Source organism: Mus musculus, chromosome 15 (assembly GCF_000001635.26).
Source record: "Mus musculus strain C57BL/6J chromosome 15, GRCm38.p6 C57BL/6J".
Classification (NCBI taxonomy): domain Eukaryota; kingdom Metazoa; phylum Chordata; class Mammalia; order Rodentia; family Muridae; genus Mus; species Mus musculus.
In genome coordinates this window covers 91,310,474-91,326,545 of record NC_000081.6, presented here as the reverse complement: position 1 = coordinate 91,326,545, position 16,072 = coordinate 91,310,474, and the positions used below count along the sequence as shown (strand labels likewise).

General features: G+C 42.3%; 1 protein-coding gene across 1 annotated transcript in view; it reads left to right on the top strand.

Annotated features, from left to right (window-relative positions):
- The window catches only part of Slc2a13 (solute carrier family 2 (facilitated glucose transporter), member 13), a 305,571-nt gene that overhangs the window by 246,716 nt on the left and 42,783 nt on the right, over positions 1-16,072 (top strand). The window contains exon 7 of the mRNA NM_001033633.3: positions 4,850-4,975. Coding sequence (NP_001028805.2) covers positions 4,850-4,975 — 126 coding nt within the window. The remainder of the gene's footprint in view (positions 1-4,849; positions 4,976-16,072) is intronic.

Genomic DNA, 16,072 nt, shown 5'->3' with positions numbered 1-16,072 from the left:
TGTCTAGGAACACAGTCATTGAGAGCATTTTAAGAAATACAATATTTTTTTAGATTTTGGGGAAATTGTATAACATGAAAAGGTAAGATCAGGGGAGAAATAAACTCCAAGTTAACTGTTGGGGAATGCCAGCCATCTCCTGAGGGTAATGCAGTGGAGGTTGGTGGTTTGCTTTATGAAATTAATATCTGTGGCCCTAGCTTTTTATTTTCCTTAGTGAGTTCCTGTTTACACAGTTGGGATAGAAGTCTCCTGGCAGCCATACTGTAGGAGGGAAATAAGACTGGTGTTCTAGAATTTAAAATTGGCCCTACAGAGGGCCCGCAGAAGATACAGGCCCCCTCTGGTTTTTTTTAAATTATTGTCTATATCATCTGCTCCAGGCCGTTGGGATTTAAGGAAATAGGCCTTAAAGTAGGGGAGATCTGGAGGGATGGCAAAGGGAGAGAGTGATTACTGTACTGTAGAGCCTAAGGTCATGGTCAGGGCTGAGCGAGCATATTGTACCCACTCCTCCAAAGGATCCTAATACCTGCATCCCAGCAGCCGCTTTCCTGGGCTGAAATCTTGTTAGGGAGGCAGGTTTAAGACTGGGTGCTACTCATGCGGCCTCCCAATGGTTTAATGAGAGACGGTGAAGAAACTGGGCCATTTTCTACAGAGTCAAATTCATCGACTTCCGAGTAGAAAGGAAGAATGTTCTAAATTAGCCTGTGTCAATGTCTGAAAGATTTTTTTTTTCGGGGAGGGGGAGGGTTATTGAGCTACACTCTGCCATCACCGCATTCCAGAATGGCAGCAGGCTGCCTTTTATTTCCCCCAGATGCTAGACACGAAACTGGGACCTTCGTTTCTCTCTTCTGTAGCTGGAAACATTCGGATATTTTAGAACCAGGTTTGTTCTAAATATATGGATCCGTGTTTGAACCCCAGCCCCCATTTCTAAAAAGAAACCTTAGAGATTTTTAAGGTAAATCTCCTCCCCCCAGCTCCCAAGAAGAGCACGTTGGCTTCTCAGAATCATCACACGGCTGCCTGGTTTTTAGTCTTACTTGTTTCTCTGAGTTCTGCCCCCAGCTCCCCACAGTTGTGCATGGTCTCTGTCTGCAATCCATTCCCATAGTTTAGCATAGTCTCAGGTGTTGCATGGTCTCCCCTACACCAAGACTGTCAGTTTCCATCACACTATATAACCACCCACATAGCTAATAGGACCACTGCCTTTTAACATGATATATTTATTAAGGCTATAATTTAAAGCAAGGCTCTCTCTGTCTCTTCTGTCTCTATTGTGTGTCTCTGTCTGTCTCTCTTTCTCTCTCTCTCTCTGTCTGTCTGTGTGTGTGTGTCCTTTCCATTCCTTTTAATTCATTTTCTTTGAAACATACAATTTCTTGGGCTGGTGAGATGGCACATTGGGTAAAAGTGCTCGTTAAGCAAAGGTGACGACAGCCTGCGGTCAATCACTGAGCCCAGGCAGAAGAAGAAAACTAATTCCCAAGAGCTGTCCTTTAATCCCCCACATCCCTTTATATATTCACATGCACACACATCACCACCATCATCATCATCGTTATTTTATTAAATAAGAAAAAGGGAAACTAAAATGTCTTAGTTTCTGATTATAGACTTTGCCCTTGAGACCAGCACTGGAGCAGATACTTATGTGACACTGGAAGAATCTGTGAGGACACAGTGAAAGCACCAAACTGGACCGCTCCCTGGTTAGAGAGGTTTACTGGGGAGATTCAGACTGCAGAGGCTAACTCACTCTTGGGGTGTGCGGCGGCAGTGGGGAGCCTATGAGCTGGAACCCTTGGAGCCTTGGGAGGAGTTTGCTGCCCAGTTCAGCATGGAGACTTTGATTGGGTGTTGCAGGTCAGTTTGCATTCACAGGGAACTCTGTGCCTTCTGCCACAGGTGCCTGAGGATAGCAGGGGTCAGAAGGGAGGTAATGACTGTTCACGACAAACAGAAACCCACTTCACAGGGCTTCCGAGGAATACGGAGTATAAGTTCTTCTCTAACTGTTAGCAATCCTTCGGCTTACGCACTCCAGCCTGAGCTGGGCACAGACTGTCATCTGGGACGCTGTCCACAACACTACCATCTTAGGGACTATTTTGGACCTGACAGGATCCTGACCCTACATTGTAAGGAGTCAGGATTTTAGAGTTAAATTATGCATTTGTCTTAGATTATGCAGGAGTCCTTTGAGGTCACATACTTTTGGTATACAACATATAAAGTTTCAAAATTAGAGCTTCCCCTATTCACAGTTTTTGAGGGGCAAGCAGGTTCAACATCTGCCTTTCACACATGAAAACCAACCCGTGCTTGGCAAATTCCTACAAATATTGATCATATATCCCAACGATAGTTTTTTTTTTCAATTTCCAACTTTATTCTTTCTATACATTTTTATTAGATATTTTTCTTTATTTACATTTCAAATGTTATCCCCTTCCCTAGTTTCCCCTCCGAAAACCCCCTGCCCCCTTTCTCCTCCCCCTGCTCACCAACCCACCCACTCCCGCTTCCTGGCCCTGGCATTCCCCTACACTGGGGCATAGAGCCTTCACAGGACCAAGGGCCTCTCCTCCCATTGGTGACCAACTAGGCCATCAATGATAGATTTTTATGTGAAGGATACCTTTAGCGAAGAATGGGTCCTTCTAGCTATGCTTTCTACTAATGACACTTGTTAAAGCCACAGTCATGAGATATGTTCTTAGTAAAAGTTCATTTAAGGTGATCTCCATGGTATGTCAAGTTTACTGTTAACGTCAGAAGTGGGTGTTAGGCATGTTGTGGTATTTTGAATGATTTTTTTCCATAAAATAGCATATATGGCTGGGTAGCAAAGAAGTCCTTTCATTGAGAAGACCCCCGGGGATCCACATGAAGTATCAGGAAGGAAGCTTCCACATTATTATTTTTTTTTAAATATAGGAAACAGGTGAGCCTGCACATAAACTGTAGGCTGTGTTCTGAGAGAAGAATACAGCCATTTTGACAGTGTAAGTCATGGCAATAGCCAGCAGGAGGAAATGCAAAGCTCTCGTGCTTAGACACGGGGAGCGCCTTGTTTTCAGGGCCTGGAGGAAGAAGTAAGGACAGATCTGGCTTTCCTCCTGTCAGAGCGTAAGGATGATCAAATCCGCACTTAATACTCTTCAGTTTTCCCTGTGAAGTAAGATGTCTTGGAGAGAAGGCCATCTCCTTCCCTTACCAGTCTCCAAGGTAAACAACACCATCAAAAAACAGACCCTCGATGAGTTCTTACAGATCTCCCCTGTGTCCTATGTCTAGGGCATTTCAAAAAGTCTCATTCAAACAGAGGGGGACATTGACAGCAGGATGCTGACATGAAAATGAGTCTAACCCTTAAACCACGCAGGTGTGTCGATGTATAGTTGAGTGTGCCACAGGGACATTTCAGCTTGGAGGGTTGGGGAGTGCCCTCCTTCACGTCGTGAGTCTGTGCGTCTCTCTGACGTTTCTCTCTGATGGCCCGTTTCTCCTGATACTCCGTAGGACAATTACTGGGGTAGAGTGAGAATTACTAACTTTGTACTGGTTGGTCTTTTAAGAACCAAATAACCCATTCTCTGTAATGTCCTTTGCCTGTGTCTGGTAAATGACTTAGTTTAAACATTACCCCTGAACTTATTTTCAGCTCTTGAACCCTCTCCTACCTTTTGGGTGGGAAGTCAGCTCTTTGCTTTGTTATGGCTATTGTACATCTGTTTCTCATCCTCGCCTTCGCTCTGCTGCAAATCAGGAACGTTTCCTTACTAACCTGTAATATGACCAGTGCTGTATGGACCTGAAGTATACATGAAGAGCTGTAGAACTGCACATTACATGGTAGGGTGACCGCCAGAAAACTCATTCCACACCGGTGCTGGTAGGCTTAGGTTGGGAGACTCTGCCCATTTCAACTTAGCTGCTGTTCAATAATGATGTTCATTAAATGAGTAGCGATTAATCGAATGCTTCTCTGTTATCCGGCCATGAGTGTAATTAGCACAGATCAGCATTTCTTCCTACTCCCATTAGTTTGCAGCTAAGATTAGTGCACAGTTGGAACTCAGTATGTTAATGTTAAAGGTCTACCAAGAATTTAGCAATGGTTGGATTTGAATTATTTATGTTTTTGTTAAAAGTTTTGCTTCAAACATTCTCTTTCATTATTCAAGATGTATATTAATATTATATAATATGGTATATAATACATATACATATATGTGGGAGAGAACCTTTCCAATTTTGGGGGGGGGTGATTTTCGAGACAGGGTTTCTCTGTATAGCCCTGGCTGTCCTGAAACTCATTTTGTAGACCAGGCTGGCCTCGAACTCAGAAATCCACCTGCCTCCCGAGTGCTGGGATTAAAGGCATGCACCACCACGCCCGTCTTCCAGTTTTTAATATAGATGTAGCATGAAGGAGAAGAGGAGAAAGACTCTTATAAGAAATAAATGCTTTATTATAACCCAGAAGTAGTCCAGGCTAGATCCAGATAGATAGGCCAGTCTGTAATGAATATCAGTGATTTAGGAAGACAATGGTTTTTTGGTTTTTGTTTTTTGTTTACTGCACATCTATTGGGCTTGCTCTTTGTCCCCCCCCCCCCCCTTACCACATAGTACCTTACAAAGTTGCTATCCTCTTTGCAGAGAGATGAACATGACCATCCAGCAGCTATCACCTGGATCTGCTTACATCACTTGTCTTAGCCAAAGCTGATAACGTAGTGTGAGCCGTGGAGCAAATGCTGAAACCTGTAGGTAGCGAGCACCAGGTGCCCCGGGGCCAACCTGACTTGAACTCTTTTTCCTGTTTCAGTTACTGCAATGAGTGTATGCTGGATCCAGACTGTGGTTTCTGCTACAAGATCAACGGTTCAGCTGTCATTGATTCCTCCTGTGTTCCAGTTAACAAAGCCTCTACAACTGAAGCAGCCTGGGGCAGGTATGTCACTGCTTGCCAGGAGAAGGTCACTCGGTTTCAAAATGAGGCTCGCTATTTTAATTTGCTTAATACTCATTGGATCAGAAGTGGAATTTGTGATGTTTCCTTGAATATATGCGATACAGATTGGTTGCATTAACCCTTACTTCTTTCTCTTACCTCCACCCTTCCCTTCCTGCTGGTTACCGCCCCACCCCCTTCCCTAATGGTCTCTTCTACTTTCATGCCTTCTTTAAAATCATAATCAAGATTTCAGTCCTGCAAGATAAGTCATCGGGTAAAAGTTCTCAGCTCAGCCTCACAGCCTGCCTGAGACAAATCCCCAGGCCTCCCATCCTCCCATGATAGAAGAAAACCATGCAAGGATCCTGTGCCTTCCATACAGAAGTGAATACACACACACACACACATTGTTAAATAAATTTAAAATCTAGATTCAATGTGTGAGAGAAGATGTGTTAATGGGGCTGTATTCCATGTGCTTCTAGAAGAGGCCTTGCAGCACGTACTGGGGGTCCAAAAATACTGCATGTTTCAAAGCCCAGAAGAAAGCTCTCCGGTTCCATGTGCATGGCAAATACTCAGCTGCCCTGAGCCTGGGCTTTGGATCTTTGGTTGAATCAGGTATTTTCCAGTATCACCAGGGCAGTTTCTCCCACTCTAGATTGCAATTTCCAAACTATAATTCTCTGAGCCCAAGTGAAAGACATCTATCTGTAAGGTGCAAATAAGTTCGCATCGCTTTAAATTATGTCATGGAACTATTTGTGCCCTGGCGATGTGGTGACTCAGAGTAATGATCCACAATCAGAAGGAAGGTTGCTACCCACCAGTGTGCAGCCTGTCTGAAAGCCATCAGCAGTTTTGTTTGGGACAAAACACATTGCTTTCTCATGAACACATGAAGAAGATACTTACATACAATAATTATTCCTCACACTTAGGAAGCAGTATGCCCAAAGTGCAACTGAGTCACAAAAACATTGGGGAGCTATCAACCACCCTTTCTAATCTAGTTGAGAAACTAAAAACAAAAGATCACATTAACAACAGATCATAGCGGCTGCAGAGATGGCTCAGTGGTTAAGCTCTGCTTTGGCAGGGAATCAAAGAGCGGGTCCAATCCTGGAAGCTCACAAATACCTATAACTCCAGCCCCAGGGATCTGACAACACCTCTGGCCTCTGCCTGCACACATGTGATACACAAACACACACACACACACACACACACACACACACACACACACACATTCGTGCATGTAAATAAAAACAATATGAGAAGACAAAACCTCAGAGGCTGACTACAGGAAGAGTGAAGGCTCCCATTTCACATGGCTTCTGTGATCCTACTTGAGAAACGAGAATATTAAAATAAATGATGCCCTGAAATCCTAGGATTCTGAAGGCGAAGGCAGAGGGTTTGCAAATTTAGGGCCACGCTGAGCTTCAAAGCCATTTCCTATCTCACATATTAAAAAGCGAGCAAATAGAGCCCAGCACAATAGTACTTGTGCAAGCTCCAGCTACTCTGGAGGCTGGGGAAGGAAGATCTCCCGAGGCTAGAAATTCAAGATCAACCCAGGACACTCAGCAATACCCACATGTGTCTCCAGAGCATGATTAGGTCAATGGTGGGTCCTAAATCAGAGACATCTGTAGGACCACATCAAAAATAATAATAGGAGGCCCAGTAAGGGTGCTTGCCTCTCAAGCTTGATGTCTTGGCTTTGATTCATGGTGCCCGTGTAAAGACAAATGGAGTAGCTGACTTCTGGAGGCATGCATCTCCACCCTACCCTGCAACACAGGCACAAATAACAATAATGATAATAGTGATAATAAATATAGAATTAGAACATTGAGTACGGGGCTGGAGAGATGGTTCTGCTGTTAAGGACATGCACTGCCCAGGCAGAGGACCTGAGCTCTCAGTTCCCAGCACCCATGTCTTAGATCCTCACTGCCTGTATGTAACTCCAGCTCCAGGGGATCTGAAGCCCTCTTCTGGCCTGCATGTGCACTGCATCCATCGGCTCAAACCTGCACTCAAATATACACATTCATATAAATAAAAATAAAATCCTGCCTAAGGAGTAAAAACCAAATCGTCAGAACCCAGAACACATGACCTCTCTGGGTTTGTGACAGTATCAGTGTGTGTACTTTTGCTGGATGACTGCCAAATCCTCCTGCCTTAGATTTCAAGGTGTTGGTGTCATAGGCACAAGCCACTCCATTCAGAGGATAACTCTTGATTTGTGTGGAGGATAGGCCTCACAGATGAACTATGATAATTGACAAAAGTGAGAAAACAAGTAAGTATGAACAATGAGTAAATAAAACCGAAATAACCAGCAGAGAGAGAGAGACCTTAACATAACAAGCTGCAGAGAAATAAAGTATATATTTTATACTATACTCAAAGTTGTATATTTAAGGTATATGTCATATATGTGTCTATATGTTGCACTGTCATAATCCAGCAAATTTTGCATATACAGAAAAACTTAAAATACTAGATAAATAAATAAATGTATAGTATAGAACCTTAATGTGTGCAATCTCTTGGAAAGATAAGCTACTAACTGAAGTAACTATGAAATCAAGCTCAGAAAGACAGGAGAAAGGAAATTTACAAAACTGTGGCTTTGAGAAATCTGAGGAAAATTAAACATCTATTCAAATCGATTCACAATAAATCAATTAGACAGTTTCTAAAGACAAATGTATTTAGACTGAAAATTTTAAAGACATGTTTTCTGAATCATTAGCAAACAACAACCACAAACATGTTGGAAACTTGAGTGGAAAAAAATTTAAGTGCTAAGTCAAGACAAAGCCAGCAGAAATCAGAGAGGGTGGGTGTCTTGCCAAGTTTAATACAAGAGTTAGTTAGCTTAACTGAGAAGTTCATTCATTTCGAGCCAACATAGAACACATGCAAAAATGTGTTACTTTAATAAAAAGAATAAAATAAACAGGTATATTAATATATACTCAAGTAAACTCTAAGTAAATCCAGAAACTAGCATGAAGATGTGTCTTCTGACCAAAGTACAATAAATTCACAAAAACACCAGGGAGCTGTTTATCACGGTTTCTAAATTTAGTTGCGGAACTAAAAACAAAAGTTCAAATTAAGAACAGACCATAGAAGCTGGAAAGACAGCTCAGGGGTTAAGAGCGCTTGCTGCTTCTGCAGGGGTTCAAAGTTCAGGTCCAATCTTGGGAGCTCACAAATGCCTATAACTTCAGCCCCAGAGATCTGACAGCCTCTTCTGGCCTCTATAGATACCTATACACATGATACACACACACGTGTGTACATGCCTGTAAATCTTTATTAAAAGAATGGAAGACAAGATGCTAAAGTTTAAAGCTATACACACTCACAAGAAGTAGAACCAGTATGAAGAAGAATCGATGGAAGGTCACTGACAGAAGCAGAAGGAGTAATGTCAGACACAGGAAGGCACGAAATTCAAGAGCTGTCAGTCCTTAGAAAGCTCTGTACACATAAAGAACACTCTAGGAGTACAATCCTGTCCAAGACAAGAGAAAAAGGCACAAGCAATATTTATAATGATAAGACATGCAACAGACAACAGGCATTTTGACGCTCAAGATTTGAGTGCATAATGCACTTGAAGCTCCCTAAATACGTTTTGTAGAAAAAGGAGTCTAGGACCAGCTCAGAACATCTTCAAGTGTCATTTCTATTAGGCAGGCAAGACCTCGGATTCAGAAGTATGTCCACTTCTTTCAGAACAGCTGCCGCTCAGCACTGGGAAGATACCTAGTTAGGGACATGATGGACGTCTTTAATTAGCACTAGGACATCTGGTCTTCTATAACCATCCCCTCCCATCTGTAAACTGAGAGTAGCCACCATATTGAGCAAGGTGTTTCTGTAGAGGGTATCTAAGGAGTGTAAGGGTCATAGTTGAGGACAGCTAATAATAATGTAGAAATGTCCCAAACAGGTGCGTGTGTGTGTCTGTGTTGTGTGTGTGTGTGCATGTGCATGCATGTGTGATATGTCAGGAGCATTATGTAGATTAGAATAAACATCATTATCTAACTGATAAATGCATAGAAAGGTTCTCATTTATTCCTGTGCGTCTCTACATCCTCCTCCATACCTCCCAATTCTCTATCTACACAGAACCATAAATAATCCATTCTGGAATTTCAATGCTAACTAAAAATACTATTGATGAGGGACACTTTCCTAGCACAGTGGTTCGGTATTTGTTTCCTGTAACACAGCGCTTTAGCTCTGTAATTAGCAACACCAGAATAGCTGGATAGAGTCCCTCTTTGGCAGTCCATTGTTTCACAGTGTTCGTTCAGCTGAGAGAGTTTTCTCACAGCCAAGCTTTGATATAGCATGCAGCCTGTTGGCTCTGCATTCTGCCTGAACAAAATGTACTACTAAGCCTGCATCTCACACTAGGGCACTGATGTCCTTAGTGGCTTTCTCTTCCTTGGCCTGCTGCCTGGGGTTGAAAATTTCTTGTTTCATTGCTCATTGCCTCATTTTTAGTCATCATTCTTTTTTTTAATGGTTTTTCGAGACAGGGTTTCTCTTACAGCCCTGGCTGTCCTGGAACTCACTTTGTAGACCTGGCTGGCCTCGAACTCAGAAATCCGCCTGCCTCTGCCTCCCGAGTGCTGGGATTAAAGGTGTGCGCCACCACGCCCGGCTTTTTAGTCATCATTCTTGTCCAAGTAAGATGTCAGTCCATTTTTGCTTGCATTCTGTCAGAATAGCCTACTAAACAAAGTTTTTACCCACCGCTAACCTTGTGGCAGCATACCAACATGAGAACTGGTATGGCCACAACAATTCAATGACACTTATAAGGCATGACTTGACAGGACTTGATACTTGATAATTGGGATGCACCCCAGTCCAGGGGCTTCCAGGATAAAACAAAACAAAACAAAATAACAATGTAAAAGAAGAAAGAAAAAGAAAGAAGAAGAAGAGGAGGAGGAGGAGATGACATTGTCTCTGTAAGGTGCAGAGCCCTCATAGCCCTTAGAACAAAGCTCACTTCACAATAATATTGCAGAGTATCTCTAGGAATAAAAACACAGCCTCTCTCTGACAGTTGATCCTAAGTGAGGGCAAGCCTCAAATTCAGATCTCAGAGTCCAGATAGAAATGCCCCAGCAGGTATCATCTGAACTCTGGGATAACATGGCTAATGATTGCAAGGTCCCATGGGTGTTGTCCGTGCTTGGATGTCTGTGTTTGGACTCCACGTTCCATGGCTGTGGCCTGTCCTATTCAAAATGCTTAATGCTTTGGACAATGGTGAAAAAACCTCAGAGGATTTGCAGTGAGTGAGTTGGGGTTTCAAAGGAGAGGATGCAGGGTTCTAATGAGTTCATTCTAGCTTCCTTCTTATAAATATTTCCTAAGGAGGAAGAATGTGAAAGTAAACATGACAATCATACAACCTTAATTAACACATGACGTTTACCTAGGAGTTTAAAATGCTAAAGGATGTTCTAATAAAATGTAAACAAGTTATCTGGATTGCATAAAACCAAACTACAAGAAAAATACTTAAGAAGCTGATGGAAGACATTCGGCCTTTCCTCCGAGCGTCCCCTGTGTGCCAAGTCATCTCCGAGTCTGCAGTTGTGATGTAATACCACACACAGTCCAGAGCTTGCTGAGGACGAAAGCAAGTTTCCTATTATGACCTTTTGACACGATGGTTTCAAAAGATGCAACGGTTATGAATTTAGAAAAAGAAACTTACCATTAATGAAACATAGTATCTATGGATATGTGTCTATGAGATTAATAAATTGTTATTATTCACATATGGGATAAAAATCCTCCAGCAATATTCCTAATAACAGCATAATTCATAATTAAATATTGCTAGCCTAAACTTTACAGAGAAGTAAAGTGTCTGATATAGAATATCTTGATCTACTTAAAGTTATACTGCTTGGGCGTGCATTGTATGTCAGATTATGTTTTTAGATCATTAGTACTTAGTTGTCATCTATGTACAATAATTTCAGAAATCACATATCTTGAGTTATTAATTCAAGACCAAGAACATAAGAGCCTTTCATTGTAACAATTATGTATATTATGTCCTCTACTCGTTGTATTGCAAAGTACTAACAAGTAGAAAAAACGAAACATCTCTGAATAATTTATCTAATTTCCTAGTTCAAATAAGTTGTTCTAGTAAGCACTTCATATATTTTATTAAAGTAGCAATGTTCACATTGCAAAAAACATTTCTGATTTTTGCAAAAAAAAAAAAAAACCATTTTTAGACAGCCCATCTGCTTCTTCTTTTTTTTTTTTTTAACATTTTCAAGTGTCTTCTTCAGTTTGCACTGCCTTTGAAATGTAGCTTATGAGTTCTTTCTCACTGGGGAAGATTTGGCATCTGTAAGTCTGTTTTGGAAGAAGGAGAGCCAGACAGGGCTTGGATGCTATATCTCCCTTAGCATCAATTCACAGTGATGAATTGCGGCTCAGTAAGAACTGGTTCAGCAAAGCGCCCAATGACCCAAACCCAAAGGCGGCAGTGAAGACAATGGCTGAAGGTGACAGTGGGGTCTGGCTTGGAGCACATTGTCCACGCCCTACTGGAAAATTGGATTCGTATTTGTTCATTTTCATAAGTGTGGGCTTCAAACTGGCAGCATCGGTGGTAGGTGAGCACCCTTTTGGTACCTGAACCAGAGTGTGACTCCAGAACACACAGCGATGCACAGTAGAAACACGCCCACCGTCGGAAGAAAGTCCCCAGCCGGCTCCACCTTGGTGTTAACACCTGGGCCGGAAAAGTCGGCTAGAAATTTACCACATGGCTGTTTTCATTCCGTCCATTACAGCTCTCTCCAGTTCCTGGCAAGTGTGATGATTTTATTATTGCTAAAAACAGCTGCTGCTGCTCCCTGGGAAACATTTTTTTTTTTTTTTTTTTAAATTCAGCCTTATCCACATGATTTACTCTGGCCAAGTAAAAGAAAGCGGAAGCAATCTGTGTCATTTCTGAGCCAAAGTTTTAAGACCAAGGTTTTCGCCAGAATTTCACATACGCTTTCTCATCCTCCTCTAAAGTTGGCCGTGGCCCCATAGAGCAGGTACTGTGGTTATAGCGTGAAGAGAGGAGGGGCTCTCAGCTGGATGCTTTGTGTAAATCACCGTGGAATCCGAGACTTTGTTACTTGGGCATAATTTGCCCTTGCTTGGCTGATAAAGACGCACTGAATTCCACTGCTGTTTAAAGCAAGATATGTTAGATTCTGCTGTGGAAACAGCAATCCTGAGTTACAAGAGCAAGCTAATAAATAAAAAAATAAAATAAAATAAAAAATCAAGGACCGCAAAGGAAGTATTAGCAGTTATAGAAAGATAGGCGGAATTATTCTGAAGATGTTCCTGAAGGTCATAATATGGGTTTGCATACTATTGCTGTCGGGAAGAATTTTAGGTAGGGAGGAACATGAATGAATGGCTTGGGATGAGAAGGCAAAGTTCTGATGAACAAAGAATTCTCCGAAGAGCATGTACCATCCAAGACAAGGCATTTGGAAGTTCATGAATACAAGAGCTATAGCGCCTACATTTTTTTTTATTTTCTTTTTTTTAATTAGATATTTTCTTTATTTACATTTCAAATGCTATGCCGAAAGTTCCCTATACCCTCCCCCTGCCCTGCTCCCTTACCCACGCTCTCTCTCTCCCTCTTCTTGGCCCTAGTGTTCCCCTGTACTGGGGCATATAAAGTCCAATGGGCCTCTCTTTCCAATGATGGCCAACTAGGCCATCTTCTGCTACATAAGCAGCTAGAGACACGAGCTCTGGTGGTACTGGTTAGTTCATATTGTTATTCCACCTATAGGATTGCAGACCCCTTCAGCTCCTTGGGTACTTTCTCTATCTCCTCTATTGGGGGCCCTGTGTTCCATCATATAGATGACTGTGAGAATTCACTTCTATATTTGCCAGGCACTGGCATAGCCTCACAGGAGACAGCTATATCAGGGTCCTTTCAGCAAAATCTTGCTGGCATATGCAATAGTGTCTGGGTTTGGTGGCTGATTTTTAATTGGCCTACATTAAATTGGGTCTATAACAGCCCAATTTAAACTGATCACAATTATATAATACTTATACTTTATAACGTAGTGTTTCCTGAAATCATATTTGACATAATGCACATGCCATCAGAGTATGCCATTGGTTTGAACACACTAGTAGCAGACACCCAGCCACCAGTAGTGTGTCAGTGCCACGTTCAGGAAGAAATCAGAGCACTTGCCCTCGGTGCCTTTTAACCAAGAGTGAGCCCAGATGAGATTTCTCTCCTCTTCTCTCCCGGTCTTCCATCCTCTCTGTTGTATGAGTCTGAATCTGTGCCTGCCGGAACGCTATCTTGTGAACCTGCCTGAGTTTATGTGTGTCCTTCTGTGTCTGTCTGGGTATGGCTGTCTCTAGCAGAGGGCTTTACTCTTTCTTTTAGTGCACAGCACAGAAAGTGTCACATGGAAGAGAAATGAAGAAGACATGATAGAAATATTATCAGAGTTTTAGAAGGGATTAGGTCATCGTCTCCAACCGATCCCAGCTGACCAAGGCAACAACACAGCACTAGAAACACCATTGTTTCTCAAGTGATACCCAAGTGTCACGTTCAATATTTATGATGGATAGCCAACCTACTTGCTTTTTGCAGCGAGTGATGTGCATGTAAACATACATGTATTATTCAGCATCAGGAGCGTGGGAGAGCACAGCAAGATCATGGTGATGCCTTGGCTTGGGTTGTGTGCTTCGATTACACTGGAAATCCAAGACAAGGAAGGTCAGCTACTACATTGTTCTCTGAAGGTTAGATTAAACAAACATCCATAGAAGGATAGTGGTCTTAAGTAACCTCAATGTGTATGAACTCTCTCTGTGAGTCCAGAAAAAGCCTCGGTCTCTTAGAAGGGAATATTTTTATCCTATTGCATTGCTAGGAAAGTATATTTAAAAGGTGATAATTTTAGAGACGGACAATAGCATCACAGTGCATGGATAAAGTTACTGCCCTGTGGCAAATACCTTAAGATGTTATTTGCCATGTACGCTTCTTAGAAACAAAGACAATCGAGAAAGAAAATGCAAGAAAGTATGTGAGTTTAAAAAAACAGTTCTGTCTTTTATGAAGTATCATTGGTAGGTGTCTTGAGGTATAATTCTTTGGCAAATGGATGGAACTAGAAAATATCATCCTGAGTGAGGTAACCCAATCACAATAGAACACACATGGTATTCCGTCACTGATAAGTGGATATTAGCCCAACATTCTGAATACCCAAGATAAAATTCACAGACCACATGAAGCTCAAGAAGAAGGAAGACCAAAGTGTGGGTGCTTCAGTCCTTCTCAGAGCAGGGAATAAAATACTAATGGGAGGAAATACAGAGACAAAGTGTGGAGCAGAGACTGAAGGAAAGGCCATCCAGAGACTGCTTTACCTAGGGATCCATCTCATATACAGTCACCAAACTCAGACACTATTGTGGATGCCAAGAAGTGGTTGCTGACAGGAGCCTGATATAGCTGTCTCCTGAGAGGCTCTGCCAGAGCCTGACAAATACAGAGGTGGATGCTCACAGCCAACCATTGAGCTGATCACGGGGTCCTCAATGGAAGAGTTAGAGAAAGGACTGAGGAGCTGTAGGGGGTTGCAACCCCATAGGAAGAACAACAATATCAACCAACCAGCCCCCCACCCCCAGAGCTCCCAGGGACTAAACTACCAACCAAGGAGTACACATGGCTCCAGCCACATATGTAGCAGAATATTGCCTTGTCAAGCATCAATGGGAGGAGAGGCCCTTGGTCCTGTGAAGGCTCAATGTCCCAATGTAGGGGAATGCCAGGACAGGGAAGCAGCAGTGGGTGGGTGGGTGAGGGAACACCCTCATAGAAGCAGGGGGAGGAGGGATGGGATAGGGCACTTCCAGAGGGAAAATCAGGAAAAGGGATAACATTTGAAATGTAAATAAAGAAAATATTCAATAAAAGAAAAGAAAAAATGTTTATGATAAGCTATAGGACAGAATATTTCATATACTGGACACTGACTAAATTTTATGCAATTGCATGTTGTCACCTTTAAAGAATATTTTTAAATAATGTAGAATTCCTTCATCACTTTGATATAAGTCCATTACAAACTCTGAAACTCGTGTGAAAAGCATGGATTTCTTTTATATACTGTTAAGGTTCATGAGGACAGTAACAGATGCTAATCTTGGTTGAAACTATCCTAAATGCCCTGGGTATGAGGCATGAGGGCATAGGGTGCTGCATTAATGCATCCGTTTGTCAAAGCGTGCACATCATTTCGGGCGAGGTCCTGCTTTTATAAGGTACTACTTGGTTTCCTTTGTGTACAACTGAAAACTGGGGCTGGCATTCGACAATTCCCTTATTGCTTTCATGAGAACTTTGGAGACCTACTTGGCTGTGCTGGCCTCTGTTAGTTCCCGATCATCTGGCTATGACAGTCGATTCACTTACGCTCAGTAGAATCAAGGCATGAAGTCAGCATTTTATACCTCGGTAAAGCCCAGCAGTGTCTTCTACAGCCTTCCTGTGGAACAAGCTGTCATCTGGGTGAAACTTTCCAACATTCACTGAATTTAAGTTTCTGAAATATGTTTAAGAACTTTGTCATATGCTGAGCGGAGACAGGAGAGCTCCATATCAAGACTTGGAGGAGGTCAACTAGACGTACCTATGTGCTAAAGAATGAGAACCTGTTGGCAATGCCACAGGCCCACAGTCACTGTGTCACAGCTGAGCAATGGACACGTTACCAGGCCAGAGTTATTCTGTGTTACGATCTACACATAGTGATGGCTCTCGTTATGACATTTTCATTTGTGTATGTGACATATTTGTGTATATTCATACCCCACCTTCTTTGTCCCCCTTCCACTCGGACTCACTACTTTCCTCTTCCCAATTTGCTCCATTTCTACTTTTGGGTTTTCCAACCTGTATCTCGAGGTTGTTTTGTTGTGTTAACCTGCGTGATGCAGTGTGCT